General features: G+C 41.4%; 1 protein-coding gene across 5 annotated transcripts in view; it reads left to right on the top strand.

The window, feature by feature from the left end:
- Positions 1 to 19,547, top strand: part of LOC146647206 (pleckstrin homology domain-containing family G member 3-like) — a 31,562-nt gene extending 12,015 nt beyond the window's left edge. For 4 of the 5 annotated variants that reach the window (XM_085390856.1, XM_085390852.1, XM_085390853.1 and 1 more), the window contains 17 exons: positions 4,114 to 4,655; positions 8,093 to 8,193; positions 9,679 to 9,748; positions 9,841 to 9,887; positions 10,176 to 10,326; positions 10,572 to 10,703; positions 11,702 to 11,884; positions 12,155 to 12,247; positions 12,360 to 12,446; positions 12,539 to 12,569; positions 12,702 to 12,803; positions 12,922 to 12,954; positions 13,800 to 13,810; positions 14,158 to 14,532; positions 15,270 to 15,368; positions 16,634 to 18,077; positions 18,189 to 19,547. In XM_085390856.1, the coding sequence (XP_085246982.1) occupies positions 4,203 to 4,655; positions 8,093 to 8,193; positions 9,679 to 9,748; positions 9,841 to 9,887; positions 10,176 to 10,326; positions 10,572 to 10,703; positions 11,702 to 11,884; positions 12,155 to 12,247; positions 12,360 to 12,446; positions 12,539 to 12,569; positions 12,702 to 12,803; positions 12,922 to 12,954; positions 13,800 to 13,810; positions 14,158 to 14,532; positions 15,270 to 15,368; positions 16,634 to 18,077; positions 18,189 to 18,838 (4,062 nt within the window). In that variant the 5' untranslated portion in view covers positions 4,114 to 4,202 and the 3' untranslated portion in view covers positions 18,839 to 19,547. The remainder of the gene's footprint in view (positions 1 to 4,113; positions 4,656 to 8,092; positions 8,194 to 9,678; positions 9,749 to 9,840; positions 9,888 to 10,175; positions 10,327 to 10,571; positions 10,704 to 11,701; positions 11,885 to 12,154; positions 12,248 to 12,359; positions 12,447 to 12,538; positions 12,570 to 12,701; positions 12,804 to 12,921; positions 12,955 to 13,799; positions 13,811 to 14,157; positions 14,533 to 15,269; positions 15,369 to 16,633; positions 18,078 to 18,188) is intronic. The other variant, XM_085390854.1, reaches the window with a different exon arrangement.
- The last annotated feature ends 507 nt before the right edge of the window (positions 19,548 to 20,054 follow it).

Below are 20,054 nucleotides of genomic sequence, written 5' to 3'. Positions count from 1 at the left end.
CTTAACAGGCAAGAAGCTGGAATTTAAAGAATTACAATGAGGGGTTAGCTTTTTTCCATTTTAGGCTACAAGAGTCTGACCTATTTTAATCCATTAAGAATTGCACAGTCTCGACTCTTTGGCTTGTTGAGGTTAAGAGACTTTTTGAAATGTAGTCCAAATACTACACTATCTCAAACTCTAGCCTTGACTTGGTTAATGTTTATCTCAGTAAGGCACCAGCTGCATTGATGCTCAGCTGAAACAAAGGAGAGTGTTGTGCTGTAGCTGAGGTAGAACACTTTGTGAAACTGTGGCGTGTGAATGGCAAAATTACACTTGTGGCTTGGCTGCAATAATTTTTTTCTGGACCATACACTTAAGCTCCCTTATACTTAACATTCCCCACCAGCATTCTGTATAATCTGTGGTTTAACAGGTCTGTCCACTGAGTTGTTTAAAATGAAGAGACAGGAAATGAAGACTGTAAATGAATGCAGATATGCTAATTATACATTATAGGTAGACAGGGTGTCAAGTTTGTAATGTGTGGCTAAAAAGGAAAATTGATCTCGGCTTGCATGTATCACCGATGTTAAAAATGGATGCAACCCTTTGATCTGCTCCTTATTTACACATGGTGCGTCTCTGTGACACTTTCCACTTTAATATACAGTATATTATTACCTCTGTCAATGAAATTGGTTCTGGCTTTCTTAACAGGATCGCTGAAATGGTTATGAATGTATTCTCATGAAGGTTTTATCAGAAATGGAACTTGGCCCACCTTGGAGATCCACATTTACTGCGTTTTCCTGACACTTCCTCCCTGATGTTTAAAACTTGCACTTAAAAATCGAGCTGGTACGCAAAAATATTCGAAAGTGTAAATGTCATGCTTGTCTACCTTAGCTAGTTAACCGTTTTTTAGAAAGCATCTATTTAAACTAGTGCTCGCAGCCTCTGCTGTGGTGGTTTCTATTTAATGATTTTTCCCTGCAGGTGTTGCCAAAACATCACTGACATTTGGGCCTGAACCAAATACTCATCTAAAACACTGCACAGTATGGATGCTTTGATCTGTTTGCAGTACATGTGTAATGTTGTTTCTTTAATTGAAATCTTGTGTATTTATTCTTTAAAAGGCTTAATTTAAATGGCAGACACTTGTAAAGCGCTCCACATCTGACAACAGAGTGCCACAGTAATGGGAACGGCTTTGCCACTGTGGCTACGGATCCCTCAGAGATTAGTAATAAATATTTGCACATGCTGAAGAGACTATGTGGCACCAAGCAAGACCAGACACTCTCCTTTTGCACTGTCTGCATGATGGTTTTTCTTATTACTTAGGATATATGGAGGGAGAGATGATGTAAATGGAAATGTTACAGAGGATGCAGACTACACTGGCTTGGCTTTTGTCATCTTTGTGACAGGCTGACTGGAAACATTTTGCACTGAGTCACACAGGAGTACACATTGGGCTTATCTTAGATCAGCAGGTCATTTACATTCCTCTGCTCAGCCTCTTTCAGCATAGGTGGTGTTTGGTCCTCCAGTTTTAACCTAAAACATGTGGTAAGTGGTATCACCTACTGATAGTTCCTGCTTGTACAATCTCTGAAGTGGTCAATCAAAGCTGAGCTCCTTCTGATCTCAAGTGTGCACGCTCCAATCTGCAGATAAATCCAGAGTATTCTTACAATGCCGCTGTTTACCTTATAATGCAGTTTACTCATGCATGTTTTGTTTTGTCACTGTGGTTGTGCAAAAGAGTTGGGTTTTAGCCCATCTTTAGTTCACATTGTGTTGTTCCTCTTCCTCTTAACTTGGCAGTGTTTGCAGCCTGCTACAGAGAAGCTTTATTATAGAGGGATATTGGGTGGGAGGAAGAAATGGAAAGAGGAAGGGAGTTTCACATGCCTCACAGAGCAAGGCTCAAAACCAAAAGTACCGACAGAAGCAGCAAAGGAAGCAGATGCCTAATTCATAGCAGTGTATTGAGTGTAATAGCTCACCACTACACTCCCCTTACACCATCAACCCTGTGATTTGTCACAGAGCGTAAACAGAGCTTTCTCTAGCGGTCACCTCGTGCTTGCCAGCCCATCTGTTTCTCCCAGTGAGGTTTTGCATGGGAACGGTGTCAGTGGGAAGGCTTGGTGCAGATTGTAGATGTAGTATGAACAACATGAGCTCACTACTGAGTCATGGAAAGTTTCAAGATGCAAAAGAGGCGCGTCTGTGTGTGTGTGTCTGAATAAACCAAAGGTGGCTTGACTTTTCAAGTGAAACCCATCCAGTGCACATCACTTCATAAATCACTAACTTTATGTTCTTCCCATGCTCTGAGATGAAACGTTTGACTTGCTTAATATTATTTCTTAAACGGTTTCATGTTCTGTGCTGGGAAATAAGTGAAGTCAGGAAAGGTGAATCAGCATGGTTGCAACATATTTTTGTTTCTAAAACCTTGGGATTATCTTGCATCTGTTGTTGCACATCTACTGATGGAGATATGCAAGTTGAAGCTTGTCATCACTCATGTAGAACAGAAAGAAATTTTCAAGCTCGTGACATAAGTGGCTTTTTTTGGGTGGGTTGTATCGGCACCATATTATGCTCTCCATCCACACGCAGTATGACCTAAGACATTAATTATCACTTGATGATTTGCCTCCGTAGATTTCCGTTTATTAGTCTGGAGTTGAACTGCTTGACAAAGCTGTGTTTCTTTAGCTTGGCAAACTGTTTTGACCTCTTTACTCTCTAAATATTTAAGGAAATGGAGCTCTCTGCACAGTGGCCATTCTCACCCTGCTATGATTTCATATGTTTAGGAAACGTTTGTGAGGAAAATTCCCCATCTGGCCAGGAAGAATGTGAAACTGAATATGGATTCCAGTTCTCTTAAATTCAGTCATGGTTCTATAAAGATGCATAAACAAAGCTCCTGGTCCCCTTACCCCCCCCCCCCCCCTTTTTTTTTTTTTTCTCATGAGTTTTTCCCCTCACTGTTTTTCCAAAGTTCAGTCTTCAATAGTCCGGAGAGCGAGGAAACGGCTGGGCTTTTCATATAATATGTGGCGTTGTAATTGGGCCGTGTCAGTAATGATCTGAGTGAGGCCTTTTACTGTAAGCCACTCCTGTCTTAGTCTGGGAGTGGAAACAGAGTTATGTATTGATTCTTGGATAGTAGTCTGTTCAGTGTTACTTAAACATTCATTGATTTACTTTTATCTAACATTGTCCAAAAATGGGACTCATGCAGTTGGATCCTTCTTTATTCACTTCCTTTATGATGATCTGTTTTGTGACATATTGTCTAAGGTAATTGTCATGAATGTCTGTTACTGAAACAGCGTTTTTATGGCTGCATGTATGAGAAGGCGAAATATAACGACTAATGAGGAATATCGATGCTGTACAGCCATTAGTAGCTGCATTGAATCCCTATAAGGCCTATGCTGTTGTGGGTGACATCACTGTTTTTATTTCCCTTTTTACCCCGGTGTGTCTGCATAGCTCTACAATAATGAGCTAAATTCAAGCTAATGCATACTAAAGACCAGGTACTTGTTACTGAACTGCAGAAAAGAGAAGCAGAAGGCTTGTTTCTGTAGATTGATTATAAACTATCAAAATAAGAAAACAGTGCACGCCTACAATGGAAAAATGCCATCTATTGCAGGAGCATTGCGGGGAAGCCATATACACTTACAGTGTATTGAAGTATGTTTATGGAGCCATTGTTCTTGTGCTAATAATTACTCTGCATTTACACTGCACTGCTAAACAGACTTACCATAGTGGTTTCACATAGTTGTGGCTATATCATAGATTTAACTGTATTATAGCTTGAGCTTTAAGACAAGCAGGAGCCAACAGTAAACGGTTGGTTACAGGGCAGAGTCCATGCATCTAAATGCATGAAAATGTTAGAATCCTATCAATAAAGGCAAAAAGTTGCACATTAGAATATTCCAATGTCCCTTAACCAAAATAATAATAATCGAGCATACATTATAGATGAAGACCCTTTTAATTTTTGACATTGTCTGCTTTTTGCTTATAGGTTTTACTTTTTTAAATTTCTCAAATTTATGTCAATGTTTCTCTCACCTGTTCCAGAATCTCCTCAGTTGTCCTCACCCCTCTCCAACAGTGACCATGTCCAGGGAGGCCTCGATTTGGGTCCATACTATTGCAACCAGGTATGCATGGAGCCACTGGATGGAGAGGGTGAACGTCCAGTGAGCCTGGTGTCCTCCCTGTCCTCTGGTTCATCCCGTGATAGTCACAGTCTTTTCGGGAGCACAGCAGTCCTTCCTTCCTCCACCACACCGCCTATTCCAAGTGAAGAGGACATAGATTTGGAGCTGAGCCCAGCTGAAGGCACCAGAGAGCAGGCTGGGAACCAGAGTCCCACCCTTTCAGGTTCTAGACATCGCTGGCAGGAACAGCTGGAGGCCAGGTTGATCACCAGCCAGTGGAATAACAACAACGGCACGGCCAACAGGAAAGCGACTGGTGAAATACTTCACATCCCCTGTTCGCCTGTCGTCGCGGATGCCATGGCGCCCAACCCAAAGCTGACCTATGTGGACCGGGTTGTCATGGAGATCATGGAGACGGAGCGCATGTACGTCAAGGATCTGCGCAGCATCGTAGAGGTGAGTGGATGTCAGGGTTTTTCCCCTTAAGCCAAGTATTCAGATTGAGCCAACGATTTTAAATTATAGCCACTAAATCATCTGAGCTTAAAGCTCATATTTGATTTGGATTAACAAGCAGCTATGACCTCATGTCTGCATCACCTTTTAGTGGCGATTTGATGAATTTGAGCAGCCAGGAACCAAAACACGGACAACTGAGTCAGTGGCTGTTGAAAGCAAATAATGCCTACTGTGTTCCCTACAAATAGGTCTGGTACTTGAACAGGATCCATTCTGATTTTCCTCTTTTCCAAACAAATCAGCCAGTTGACAAAAAATGTGCCAGACATCTGGCGGCTGAAGGCTTTGTTTAGAGATTTCTAGTTCATAGAAAGGAGGACCGTTAAACAGTTTATGGTCGAGTTTTAGTGTTTTGTATAAACTATTCTGTATATTTACAGTGCAGTGAAGGCTTACAGCCTACAGCCTGGGATTATGTAGTATGCTCATATGTGGAGTCAGAGTGGGAAATAGTGCAGGTCTTTCATGGCAGCAGGAATCTTGGGCTCTGTGATCTTGGTTAAAGATAGTGGAAACCTCATCTCAAAGATGTGAAGCGTGGAAAATGAGCCAGGGATGATTTTACCACTCAGCAGGCCACTTACGTCTTATCACTCTTTCTACCTTTGTAGTCTGGAAACAGCTTCCCGACAGAAATCTCCCCAGTTCTCAGTTTGTCCTGGGTGGGGAAAAAAACACAAAAAACAGGAGCAGTGTGTTACCGTGTCACTGCACGGACTGTAATGCCTTTAACAGGTGAGCCATTTCTGACACTGAATGGCAGTAAAACAGTTAGCACCTCCTCACTTTGCGCCAGACTGTGTCTGGCGTCTTGCATTTACTGTGGGAGGGAGTGCTGCCCCTGCTGTAGCTTAAATAATGACGTGCTCTCGACAAACACTTCCAGGACCTTAAACTCTTTCAGTTGACAGGAGCAGAGTCAGTGAGACAGACTCTGCTGCAAGATCTAGCCTAGTCTGAAGTGTCAGGCCTCCCCAGCCAACACAAATATCTCTATCTTTGCACCAACAGAAGAAATAACACACATGTGAAAAGAGATGTCGGGCTATAGCGTGGGAAAATAGTCATTCCATGATTACAGTATTGCTTCACTTACTTTTTTTTTTTTTTAATCCTATTCTTACTCAAAGCCTTGGATTCGACGGGCCCATAACACTTCTTTTGGCATTGTTTAATTTCATGCTAAATCAAAGCTCTTGCCTCATACTGACACGCAGCTGTTACACATGGACATCCTTGCTTTTTATCTTGCCATTTATCTCTCTGACTCTTAAAGCCATCACTCTGTCCTTTCATGAGATCATTTTTAGAACAGCTGTTTGACCCCGGCTGGTTTCGCTTAGCCAGATATATTCCCAACACTTGTCCAGAACACACCCAGAAAGATCTTTCAGCATTTTATTCGTAAATGTGAAAATTAGCGATTCAAACAATGAGTGTTGCAATTAAATGTAGGCGTTAGGGCTGGGCGATATGACCCAGAATTCATATCTCGATATTTTTTAGCTGGATGGCGATATAAGATATATATCTCGATTTTTTTTTTTTTTTTTTTTTTTTTTTTTTTTTTTAAAAGCCATAAGTTAAGAACAAAAAGAGAGTTCCTAGTCACACTGTGTCCCAGATGTCACACGGGCACTTTTATTTACATACAGCATAGATGTACATGAAGAAATTATTCAAAAATAAATTATCAGCATTTATTAAATAATCATGGTCCATAAATAAAAGAAAACAATGTTTTTTTGTGCATAACAAAAAGCTCACAATTGTGCAGTCAGAATGTAAACTAATAGACGCTGAGCATAATAACAAAGAGACAGATTTCACAGCTGCACCACGTCTCTGAACAGGTGCCGTTTGTGGTCCTTATACACACACACAGTACGGTAATATTACGTTGAAGCACAGTACGTATCACTCCGCGAGGCTCCTCCCCGGTAGCCGTAATCCTCCAAGACAATCCATCAAGCGGTGCAGCTCCGTAGCTTAGCAAAGTCATATTAAAACATTTTTTGACAGATTGCTGAGCGCTGTGTACCACATAAAATCGGTTCGCGGTCAGTAAGCACAACCAGAATTCATACATAAGGCGCACTGTCGAGTTTTGAGAAAATGAAAGGATTTTAGGCCGTGCAGCTCCTCCTGGCTGCATGTCGTTAGCGCGGTTAGCTCGCTAACACGTTGACGCCGTCCAGCCCCACGCACGGTAACTCGCTAACGGAGATTTTCCGCTTTCATCTTGTCATTGCCTGCAGGTGAAGCTATGGGGGAGGCGGAGTTGTGTTCAGTGAAGGAGAGGCGAGGCCGAGTAACGTTGCGTAGAGACAAAAGTGGACGAAAGAGAGGCAAACCTGCGGCTCCACAAGTATAATTATAACGTAACATAGACTATATCGATATAAACGATATTGTCACATCTTATATCTCGTATGAAAATATATCGATATTTTTAAAAAAAACTCGATATATCGCCCAGCCCTAGTAGGCGTCCCTGTTCTATTAGCGAGAAAAAGCAACTTCTAGCACTATAAGCTACAGATGGCATTCACTAAATTAAATCTCACAGCACTCTGTCGGCTCGGAGTGAGCATTGCTATTGCAGCACAGGAATTCTCCATCAGTGGTGTGCAGCAGTTCATTCAGTAGTGTGATGTGATGACTGTTCTCCTAATCTGTGCCGTCCAGCAAGCCTGCTAAGTATGTCTGTATTTACACCACATCATCAGCGAGGCTTTGCCGTGTGCGCACAAGCTGTTTACTGGTATGCTCCGTATTTAGTAAATGCTTATGTCTGTGTTTGACTATCGTTAATTTTCCCCTTCGCCTGTTTTGAGTTGTTTTCTTTCCACACGAGTGTGTAATTGACAGAAAAAAAGGGTAATCAGCCAGATGTTGGCATGTTTGGCTTTAGTACTTTTTGATATTTTTAACTAGTTTGAATACTTTTTATGTCCAGAGGGAACAGGCTGTACTGATGTTTCTAGAATGGGTACTGCAGAGCTTCTTTCAGAGTCACGTTGCTCCCTGGTCCACAGAACAAGTCCTTAAAAGGATCCTTGAACTGTCTCATAACTGATTTATGAAATAATAATCCTGCTTCTGTAGCTCAGGAAGATCTGACACCCCACTTGTCTTTTTACACACATTAGAAGAAATGTTATAGCCCTAAAACTGCAGCAATCAGCTGCACTAAACAAATGTCATCATCACTCAGTGCAGAGGATGTGAGAAGGCAATGAGAGGAAAATGTATATGCATGTTCCCTCTGCTGGCAGGAATTTGGAAGTGCATGTCTCTTTCTTAACCATAAACATGTAACCACATTTTAAGGAGTTTTCAGATATAACTTCCCCTCTTTACTGTTTTTTCAGGATTACTTGGCTCACATTATCGATATAGGCAACCTTCCCATACGGCCAGAACAAGTGTGTGCTCTTTTTGGAAACATAGAGGACATCTACGAGTTCAACAGGTACATATAACAAGTCTGTTTTGGGTATTTTTATGCAGTCATTTTGTGCAAGGAATGTTTTGTACACTTTCATTATGCTATTGGATAATGGAGCATTTCATGAAAGTTAAAAATGGCTGACCCTTGATGAATTTTTCTTCACATGCTGCTTATATTTTATTGAGTCATTCAAACCGGATGCAGGGAAAACAAAGGAACAGCTCGCACAGCAGTAAAGACCCGACTGCAAATATCCGAAAGCGGCGGAAATAGAGGTGCAGCTGGCTTTACATTTCGACATCTTATGTCAGCAAGTGTTCGCTGCTGACCGCGCTTGCCTGCCAAAACACACATTAACATTGCTCTCTCCTCTCATGGTGAGGAGCCTCCCTGGTAATGCCAAAGCTATTATAAAGAAGGCTGCAGTAGTTATTACATTTTAATCAGTCTAATTTTACAGATTTGTAATTGATGTTGTGCCATTGTATCGAGGCCTGACTTGCACTGCATTGTGAGGGCTTTGCTTTCGCAATATATAAACAGTGATATTAACTTTAATCATATAAATCCTTATATCAGCTTTAGCACTAGTGCCATATGTTTATGTGCAAAAGGGGGAAACCAGCTTTTATTTTTCTGGATGAACGATATACAGAAATTCTGCTTACTTTGGATGCTGTACTGCACATACTGTAAAAAAGAAACCCGACTCTAACGGTTATTTACTTTGCTGTAGTCCAGTCTCTTGCTTAGCTTTACAATATTCTGAAAGTCATAAACTCTTATTTGACATTGGGAGTTTCTGATAAACAGTCTTTATTTCATCCAAGAATCTGTACTTCTTTGGGGCACTTAACATTCTCTAAATATTGTTAACCAAGCAATCATGTGGTATGAACAAATATTGACACTGTGCACATAATAAATCGTAACACTTTTCTCATTGAACCAAGAACACGCTGGCACGTTCCTTTGAAGTCAGTTTCAGTCAAAGATTTGCGGCACTTGAAAATGCGTTGTGCTGCGTGCATTAAAAATAGTTCATGCTTGACTTGTGATGATTAGTGATGACTTTTTTTCCCAACAGTTTTCCATTGTAATTGAACATTGAAGTAAATTTTCAGCACTAGAGAAATGAGTCATACTGCAGTAAAGCGCCTGTATTTCTTTATTTTATTTCATTTTTTTACTGAGTTGGTGTTACAGCTTGTAAAAGTTACAACTACAACTCAGGGTTTGTTTTGTGACCTGAATAAAACACATTTTTGATTGGACTGGTGTTATGTTCTCAATCCAGATATGTATACACTCACCTGTTTAACAGTGTATGGCTCCCTCTACTGGTATTTTTTCCCCTCTAAGAAAGATCAAAAACTCCTTGAGGTTCATGTCATTATGTATTAAGTTCTTGCTGGTTACCTATTCCTTAATAGTTGTTAATTAATACGGTTTCAGTGTTCCCGATTGACACTCATCTATCACATATTGTTGCTTCCTGCATTTCAGTGAGTTGCTGGAGTCTTTGGACATGTGTGAAAATGATCCCGTGGCTATCGCTCAGTGTTTTGTAAATAAGGTAAGCACAACAATCTTGCACTAATTAAAGCGATATCAGCTCCCCAAGCAATGCACATAAGTAATATTTACGACTGGTCTGTGTTTCACCAGAGCGAATACTTTGAAATCTACACCCAGTATTGCACCAACTATCCCAAGTGAGTAACTAAGACGAGATGTTCTTCTCATATATTAAATTTTTTTTATTTTCCTGTTTTGGTGTGGAATGCTTTAAGGGAATCTATCATTTGAACTAAAAGGTTAAGTAAATAAGTATCTGTTGCCTCATAAAGCGTGGTGTTTGCTATCATGTAACCACATGAATCTGTGGATGTTTAAACTGCAGCTTGGCTTGTTGGCAAAAACGCTCACGAAGCAGTAATTCTAGTTTTTGATATAACAAGCTTTAATGGTATTGATGGATGTCGCTCTTTGCCGTCCAACAGCTCAGTGGCAGCACTGACCGACTGCATGAGGAGTAAAACTTTGGCCAAGTTTTTCAGGGATCGACAGGCCGCTCTGAAGCGCTCCCTTCCTTTGGGCTCTTACCTCCTAAAGCCAGTTCAGAGGATACTGAAATATCACCTGCTGCTTCAGGTACAGAATCTCCTCAAGCGTCATTTTGGTTGACTAAAATGTTTCTTCAGTAAATTGTCTGATTTATGATTAAATAATTAAAAAACAAAAAACAAACTGTAAACAAATGTTTCTTGACCTCTTTCTTCAATTTTATATTACTTATTAATCTAGGTACAAAAAATGTTTAGGTATGAATGTACTGTAACTTGACCAAACCTCAACAGAAATTTATTTCTTTTTAATATTTTTGATCACTGCTAAAGGAAATTGCAAAGCACTTTGACCCAGACGAGGAGGGCTACGAGGTCATTCAGGAGGCCATAGACACCATGACAGGGGTTGCTTGGTACATCAACGATATGAAGAGGAAGCACGAACACGCTGTCAGAGTGCAGGTCAGATGAGATTCCTTTAAAATACTTGTGAAGAGTTTGATTTATGTCATTGCCATGTGGAATAAACGGTACAGGTTCAGTGAAGGTGCTTTTAAAATGTAATGATTCTGTAACTCTTCTTATTCGTTTATCAATTCATTTCATATATTTGCTTTTCTCAACAAGGCTGCCTCCTGTGACTTCCATCTCTTGCATGAGCGATTTTTTTTTTTTGAGCGCCAGTGTTCAAAGTATCTCCCACGGCACATCCTTCTGATTTCAACTTGAATACTTTTCTCATGTTGTTTTTAATTTAAAGTGACAATAGCTTTTAATGATTTCCTTGGTTTAAGGTATGAGAAATAATGGATCCTTTGGACACAGAATCCTAGTTCATATTCACTGTACCTATCCTGGCGTGGTTTTCTGACAAGATTGTTTTATTTTATTACAAGACATCAAGGTTGCCTCCACCTTAATTAGATTAGAAAATGCATGGCTATTTTTCTCACCACAGGGATTTTCAAAAATGCCTTCTACTGTGAGAACAGTTCAGTAAGATAAGAGGAGTACTAAGTCTGTAAGAGGAACTTTGACAGTTCACTGTCATCTTGCTTTTTGTTTTAAATCTGTTCGCAGACAGTCCACCAAGAGGCATTTGAATAATCAGGTGCAGCTCAGTGCTTGCACAGTTTTAGGAGGCTAACTCAGAAGACCACCTATCAGTCATTTAGATGGAGATGAAACTGTATTAATCCCTCTGGGAAATTCAGTATTGCAAAAATGTCCCAGTGGACACACATCACCTGTAGTCAGTTCACTCTGTGTTTCCATTGTACAGGTGTTGTATGAGGACTAAAAATAACAGCCAGCTCCATATATATATATATATATATATATATATATATATATACATACATACATACATACATACATACATACATACATACACACACACACACACACACACACACACACACACACACTTAAAGGGTGTGTACTAACATGCTGATCTTCAGGAGATCCAGTCTCTTCTGATCAACTGGAAGGGGCCTGACCTGACCACCTACGGAGAGCTTGTGCTAGAGGGCACCTTTCATGTGCTAAGGGCGAAGAACACCCGCACTCTCTTCCTCTTTGAAAAGATGCTCCTTATTACCAAAAAAAGAGGAGAACACTATGTCTACAAGATCCATATCTTGGTACGTTTTTGTTATATTATTTGAACAAAGTTAAACACTTTGAAAATGGGGGGGAAAGGTGAGTTTTGTCTGGTGGAGTTGAAAATAACCAATTTATCTGCTGCAATATTTAATATGAGCACTCCTGTTTGTAACAAAATATATATGCCTGGAAATGAGCATAACTCATGTCCACTTTAATTAGATTTTTTTAATTAGAAAGCAAATTAAGAGATAATGAAGTACACTTGGTGTAGCCCTTCTCTTCATTACTGCATTCTGTGGTTCCAGTGCTCCACCCTAATGCTACTTGACAGTGCCAAGGATCCCCTGCTCTTCAGTGTTATCCACTTCAAGCGTCCCAAGCAGCCTCACACAGTGCAGGTAAATGAAAATAGAATCATTATATAGATGGAGAGAAAGAGATGCATGGATGGATTGTATCTGGTGCATCTTTATTAATGTAAATGACTAAAGCAAGTGCTTGTTGATCCAGGCCAAGACTGTAGAAGAGAAGCGTCTCTGGGCCCATCACATCAAGAGGCTCATACTTGAAAATCACAGCACCATCGTTCCACAAAGGGTAAACAACATCATCCCTCACACTGATTTTTTTTTTTCCTTTTCCTTATGAAGAGGCAGCTTTTCCTGAAACATGCTGCCTTCTTTTTACAGGCAAAAGAAGCCATTCTGGATAATTCAAACTGTAAGTGTTACAATTAAAGTAACCAATATGGACAGGGTGTGTTTTCAGTAGTTTAATATACAAAAAAGACATCTGTGTGGAGAAGATTGTTGTAGTAATCGGAGTATAATAGCATATCCTTCTGCTGCTCAGATCTGGGGAAGTACCAGTATAGCCCTGAGAAGCTGAAGAAGGTGGAGTCCTGCCAGCCTGATGACTTCCATCTCGAAGGAAGAAATGGGAGAAGGAGATCAGGTATAAGAACCGATTTTAAATCTGAATACAAAACCTTTGGTCTTTGTGTAGTTTTTGTGATCATTAAACCACCAGCTAGACTCTTAGTAAGCTCTCCCATTTTTAATCCTCTTTTTAGAGCCAGCCAAACAAATCAGAAGAAGCACAAAAGGTTGGTGTGTGCGCGTGTGTGTGCGCGTGTGTGCGCGTGTGTGTGTGTGCGCGTGTGTGTGTGCGCGTGTGTGTGTGCGCGTGTGTGTGTTAAATTGCTGGATGCTGAGTAAGATTTAGGTGCAAAAGGTGCAGATTCATTACCAGTGTTGAGAGTTTCATCCATATTCTGCCTCTTCATTGGTCCAGCAGCCCCACGGCCCCCTACCATGATTATTTTGTGTCTCCATTGCACTTCTGCTTTGTTCTCTTTCAAAGACACCTGGAAAACACATCAAAGACGCACATTCACTCCCACCCCCACTCCACCTCACTATAATCCATTTAATTATATGCCACATTGGTCAGAGGCTTTGTTATACACAGACTCTTTTCAGTAGTCAGATTCGGCCCAGCCCTTAGATCTGTGCATCTTCACAGATTCTGACTGACCATTTCCAAAGAGAAATTCTCCCTATTCTTGTTCTCCTTTGCTCCCAGACCTGATCTGTTTTTGAACCAGTGTAATGAAAAAGCAATTTTCATGTCAACCTTCTCATCAGGGTGAGGGAGGAGGTCATCACGTACTGGTTAATTGCATCATGTCCGGCTTTACAGTCTGAGAACAAGATGCTGCTTATCAGTATTTATCTAATCACAGGGCCTCCCTTAAGTCCGGGCCAGTCTAACAGCTACCTCACTCAGTTCCCATTTGTGAAGACAGAAATTGTCCTGATTATACAAGATGTACGTGGTATTCAGGTCATTTTGGCTCATAATGTTGGACTGGCATATACTTTTTTCATTGTCGTTAACATTCTCATTTGTTCATCTCTCGGCTCCTCTGTGGTTTTGTTCTCCACGCAGCTGTTTTGAAGGTGAGTGTCTGAAATCCAAATGCAGTCATTTAATAAGCCTTTTCTGTCTGTTGTAGCAAAGTGGTTTATTTAGGTCACTGGGCTGTGGTGAGATGTGGTTTAATCTGTTTTTGAGTCAGCAGTTCAAACTTTGTTCTAACTGAAAAAGAAAATCAAATAAAAATGAGATTTCTAATCTTCACAAAACGTACTTAACCTAGATTTGAAAAACATAAATAAATCACATCTCACCTAAAGCTAAAGCTGCTTTATGGTAATTTCATCCCATTTACAGCTTTGCAATCACAGCATTGCTCTAGCACTGGCCTTGCAATAACAAACCACATGTCCATGCCTTCACGCTACAGCACGCAGACAGTGAGGGGGCACTGCTGGGGGCTAGATGCTCCCTTCAGCCGGCCACTAGTGTCAGTACGCTGACCTCCAGTCTAGGGGAACCCCAGGCTGAGCGCCCGTGTGTGGAGGATCTAATGCTGAGAAGAGACTCTCTGGAGGAGCTAAGTCCTACTGACAGGGACCCGAAACAGGGCTATTTACCCAGTGAGGGGGGGCTGGAGCCAGAGAAGGCTGTGGAGGAGCAGGATGTGGAAGATGGGGAGAGCTACAAGGAAGATATACTGATGGGAGACGACCAGGTAGCCGACTTTGCCAGCTCAGTGCTCGCAGCCATCTCCTGCTGGCACTATAGAGCCAGGTCTTTGCTTTCTACTCACTTCACAACGGTGAGGGTTTCAGCCACCCACGGGTTTCCCATTTCCTGCTCCATTCCACCAGCTTACCAATATTCACTGCCACTCATTCTCCCACGCTGGCTCTCATCCCTATCACTTTTTTTTCTTTCCTTCATAAATGGAACTAACACCTGCTACCAATTGCACTGTCCACACTGAATGCATTGGGTTAAATTTTTGCTATCAAAGAACATCAACTGAAATCCTGTCAGTCGGATCATAAAGAACAATTTGAGGACTTGGGTGAAACTTAAGTCATACCTTGTGCATGTCTTTGCCTGTGTGTTTTTTGTTTTTTTTGCTTTAGACTTTTGTGTCCTCTCACTGTGCATGCACTCCTGTTTTATCATTTCCTCCTCTTGCTACAAGGTGCTGGATTTCATGATGAATGTTAAAGCGAATGATGTTGAGAGCATGCTTACATTTGCATTTGAACCACTGAGTCAGTGTGCTCTGTTTAAATGTTGTTTGACTTCAAAGGTTAATGTAGCCATCTGATTAAACGAACATTATACGAGCAAGCGCTTTGCCCTTTGATAATCATATTTTCTAATCATATTTCCCCTTTGTACTTTCATAATTAGAAAGCCTTTGTTAAAGTTAATTGTTGTAGCAACATTGTTCCCAAATGTGACAGTGCACATCATTTCAATAGGAATAAGGGCTTCATTCATTTCATTTTTAAAAAAAGCAAAAGACAAGATTGATTCCATGTTTTGCCTTTTCAGGATGATCAGAACGAAGATATTGCTGAGCTGAAAACTCTGACAAGAGAGGAGGTGGAAAAACATGAGGCTGATGCTCTGAAAGAAACTTGCAGCTTGCAGGTAATTGATAAAGCCCAGTATACGGTTTATACACATCTATTAAACCCGATTTCCATACATGTCTCTGAGGCCACATGTAATGTGTATTAGGTCTATTAAAAAGTATCCATCTGTCCTCATTTTGATAAGCTTATTTTAGCCATTGTATATTTTGAATGAGGCTCTCAGTCTATTATCTGTTATTGTTATATCTCTGTGAATGAGAGCGAGCGTATTTAATAATACATTACACAAATAACCTGGTTTCCTATTTAATAGCTGCCCTCTGCCGTCAACATAGTCTCTATGCTACATGTAAATTATGCCTGGAGTCATATTAATGCCATATGTAGCCCCGGTAGTTAAAATTCCTCACACGTACTGTTGTGCTATGGTAGGCACTCTCACTGAGAAAGGCAACATTGGATTTAGATGCCGGTTACAGTTCAAGCCTGATTCTCATAATTGGTAACTTTGCGGGGGGGGGAAGGTTTCTTCAGCCAAGCAGAGTGCAGGTTATTATTCTTCCTAACCTTATCTGCACCACACAGCTCCAAGCTGCACCTCTTGCAATTGCAGACACTCCAAAAGAGCAGGCAGCACCTGGAAATAAATTCATATTAATGCCAGGCTGGGGTGACATCAGCAATATGAACACTAGTACAGCCGCAAACAATGTAATAGTGAACTCGCCAGGATCCAGTAAAGAGTCATTACAGACAGCTGCAAATGGCCTTTGCAGTTTTTAACTACACTTGGATTTTTGTACAGACATGGATCCCTGTGATACATCTCAGCTGAGCCTAATGAGGTCATTTACAGTACAGTGCAAAAGTCTTGAGTCGCCCTGATTTATATTTTGCTTCCAAGGAGGCAGACATTCTTCTAATTGTTTTAAAGGCTTTCTGAAGTCTTTCTTTGGACATTGGCTGCTTTTTCATTTATTTTCAGTCGATTCTTTGTACATGACCATTTTCAAAGGAGTCTATTGGATTTTTTTCTCCGTTGTTTAACCACTTAAAACTGGAAAAATGATAAGAAAGATGTGACATTTTTGCCATATACTATATTTCCACGTATATTTGCACGTTTCAATAAACTGCTGCACCCGTTTTCCATTTTCCTAGCAAAATATAAAGAGACCTTTTGCACAGCGCTGTACATGAATGCATAAACAACTTATGATGCAACTATTAAGATTACTGTAAATAGCACCATTAAGCTTAGATTGTTTGTTATTAGAAAGTGTCATTTTACTGTAAAACAAAACTTGTGTCATGTTTCAGGTCAGTATGCAGGAGCCGTGCAATCTAGACTGTCTTCCTCAAGTAAATGAGAGCAATCAGCTGGAAGAGGATCGCTTCCAGTGCCCTGAGTCTCCTGTGACCCCCTCAGAACAAGAAACGGAGACCTCAGGACCTCAGGATAGCTCAAGGGAAACTGGAGAGGAAGAAGAAGGAGAGAGTGATTCCTCTGGTCTTCAAGTGGAGGAGGCGAGTGTACTGACCAATGGAGAGCTCTCAGAAGAGGAAGAGGAGGAAATTTCGGGTAACGAAAGCATCCTACCTTCCTCTGTGCTAGACCAGGCGAGTGTGATAGCTGGACACTTCAGGGGCAGCCTATCTAGACGGAGCAGTGTAATGTCAGAGGACATGGGTTCACTTGTCTGCCCCTCAGAGTCCGTGGATGATGATGCCGTCCACAGCCCTTCAGCTTGCATGGATTTTGAGAAACAGACCCAAATGCTGCTCAGCTCCTCAGCAGAGCTGAAAACTAGCTCAGAGGCTAATCGGTCAGTTGCTGTGCGTGAACTTGGGCTGAATGAAGGGGAACGCAGGTCTACGCTCTCCAAACAAGATCGCCTCCTCATCCACAAAATTCGACAGTACTACGAGCACGCTGAGCACCAAGATGCTAACTTCAGCATCAGGCGCAGGGAGAGTCTGTCTTATATTCCAGCAGGTCTGGTCAGGAACTTGAGCCAACAGCTTAATGATAATCCTGCTCCTCAGGAGAGGGCCGTCCCAGCTCTTAGGAAAGGTCTCTCTCAGAACAGGCCTACATCTTGGTCTGTGTTTGACCTTCCTGGATTACAAACAAGTCAAAACACTGGAAATTATCTACCACAGAGATCAGTCGAGGCCCAGGCTAGTTGTAACAGCATTTCAGACAATTCAGGCACAGAAGAGGAATTCAGGCCTTCATCAGAAATGCTCAAGGTTTGGCAAGACATGGAAAATGAGGGACAGAGCCAGGAAGCCCAGCAGGATGCACAGGAGAAAGTTAGTGAGTCATTATTAGAAGTGGCACACCACAGCTCTGATACTTCAGATGCTAAAACCGATAAGCAACCACCTCAGGTTCTAGACGAGTCTGAAATGAGCACCGCTTCCAATACCCTCTCCATGTTGTCACCTATCCCAACTTGCCAAGCAGTGGAAGGAGGATCTGGTCAGGGCTCCGAGACCCCGGTGTTTCAAGAGATCGGTAAAGACAACCAAGGTCAACTACCTAAGATCATTAGCTTCCGAACAAGCATGGATGACGACCAGATCCTTCAAGACATGGGAAAGATGAAGAACAAGGTGTTCCAGTTGGCTCGTCAGTACAGCCAGCGCATTAAAAATAACAAACCCGTTGTCTGGCAGAGGAGCCGAGAAACTGCAAACCAGGAAGCCTTCAGGGACATGCCTGCTGTCCACGAGGAGAAGCTGCAGCTTAGAAAAAGGGGTAAATAGGATGCAAATCATTGCTCTTTTTCTTTTAAAGTACCCTAGCACTTTGACTTGTGTGCAAAGAGACCTGAAAGGCATTCTTTGTCTGTTTTCTGTGTGTATGCAGGTAAACCAAGCCTAAGATTGCCCACGAATGTTTGCAGTCAAGCAGTTATCCCTGAACTCCATTCTCCAAGTCCAGTCCTGACTCCCAGCTCTGGAGCCAGCTCCCAGAGCACAATTACCTGCCCGCAGAGCCCGGAGATGGAGACCTTCCATTGGCCTGATGTTCAGGAGCTGCGCTCCAAATACTCGGATGCATCCCACTCCTCAAAAATAACCCATAGCTGCACAGTCCTGAGTGGGATGGACAGGTGTAATGGCTGTGAACATAAATACAGTAGCTCCTCAGATCTTCGTAGGTCTGTGACAGACCCTGACACACTTCGAAAGCAATCTGAAACCACACGCAGTGACGGCTCCGTAGTAGAAGACTGGCCCCCACACCAGAAACGCTCTCGACTCTATCCCCTGCTGTGCAGGTGGAAATCTTTGGACCATATGCCTGTGTCTTTACCCCTTCATGAAGTACAGAACCTTCAGGAACCTGCCAGGACCTGCCTTAAGGTCAGCCAAGCACAAGAAGGAGATAACCTCTGTCCAGAGGGCGTAGACAGTGCAGCAAAGTCTGATCTCCTGAGTTCAGGGAAGACCTCAGAGAGCAAACTTGTGAGAAGCTTACGAGAGAAATTCCAGAACTTAAGCACAAGTTCATGAACATGTGATTTATGTACCGTATATTTTTATTAGAATTTTGAAACATTATCTGACAAATATCTCATACTTGTCCCAACACCCATATTTCATGTTAATTCTCTTAAAAGAATGCAACTTTGTGACTGTGCAGTGTTTTTACTATCGGAGACACCCTGACATGATCGCAGCACGGTGTGACACCAGAGACATATTAATGGCTATTGTCTTCTTATAAAATATGAATTACAATATTTACACACTGGGTAAATGTCTGCACAAAGTCTATGTAGAAATGTGTATAAAATCTCCTGTATGAAATGGGAACTGGTTGTACTTTATTATATCCATGTTTTTGGTTCCCAATGTTAGTGATTCTCGCTACAGTCAGTATAGCAATATTTCTGTGTAACTGTCAGGGAAGCTCTGACTGATGTCAGCTCTGCTATTAGCACAGCCTGTGTCCAAATACCAAAGATTGCTGCCATTTTTTGTTACTTTTGTTTTTAGCAACTGATCCTAGCAGTCGTTTGCTTTGTCATTTACTGTAGCTGCTTCTAAAACGTGTGAAACATCACTGGAGCTTTAGCGTTCTCAGCAAGTTGTATATTTTCTTAAACGTTATTTATAAAACTGTATATTTGGGAAATTTTGGCCTCTTGTAAATACTAATAATGCACTGTTTCATACTCTGTTTCCCATATTTTGAATAAAAACAGAAATGTCTTTGTCAGTTATTGGTAAATGTGCGTTACTGCAGATCCATTCATACCGTGGCTGACGTGGCTTCAAAGACAGCCTTCTATTTACATCAAATAAAATTCATTTAAAGGAGAGTTGAGAGGATTTATTGTTGTGGTGTAAGGAAATGCTCTATTTCAAAAACAAAGAGCAACAGTTCTAAGCAAAAGATGATACCAATGCCATAAAGGAGGAGCTCTATGACAAAGTTTTGTCCTCAATATATGAGAACTGCTTTTAAATATCTCTAAAAAAATTATCATCATCAAATGGGAGGCCCACTCCTGTAAGGAGAGTATGCAAAGGGCCTCAGTTAGAAAAACAAATGGCTCATTTCCTGTTACTTTTCCATGTAGAGCACTGAGCTCGGTGTGACACCCAAACAACGAGGCAGTAATAGTTACTGTAACTATGTTTTAGAATAAGATCCGTGTGGAGCTGCCAGTAGCAACTATAATTGTTAATGTGGTCTCATGAGTCTGTTCATTTGTGTTGGCTA

Source organism: Rhamphochromis longiceps, linkage group LG19 (assembly GCF_057381845.1).
Source record: "Rhamphochromis longiceps isolate RC_006_pf linkage group LG19, R_longiceps_female_GT1.1, whole genome shotgun sequence".
NCBI classification, from domain to species: domain Eukaryota; kingdom Metazoa; phylum Chordata; class Actinopteri; order Cichliformes; family Cichlidae; genus Rhamphochromis; species Rhamphochromis longiceps.
The sequence above is the reverse complement of the archived record's forward strand: the minus strand, read 5'-3'. Positions and strand labels throughout refer to the sequence as shown.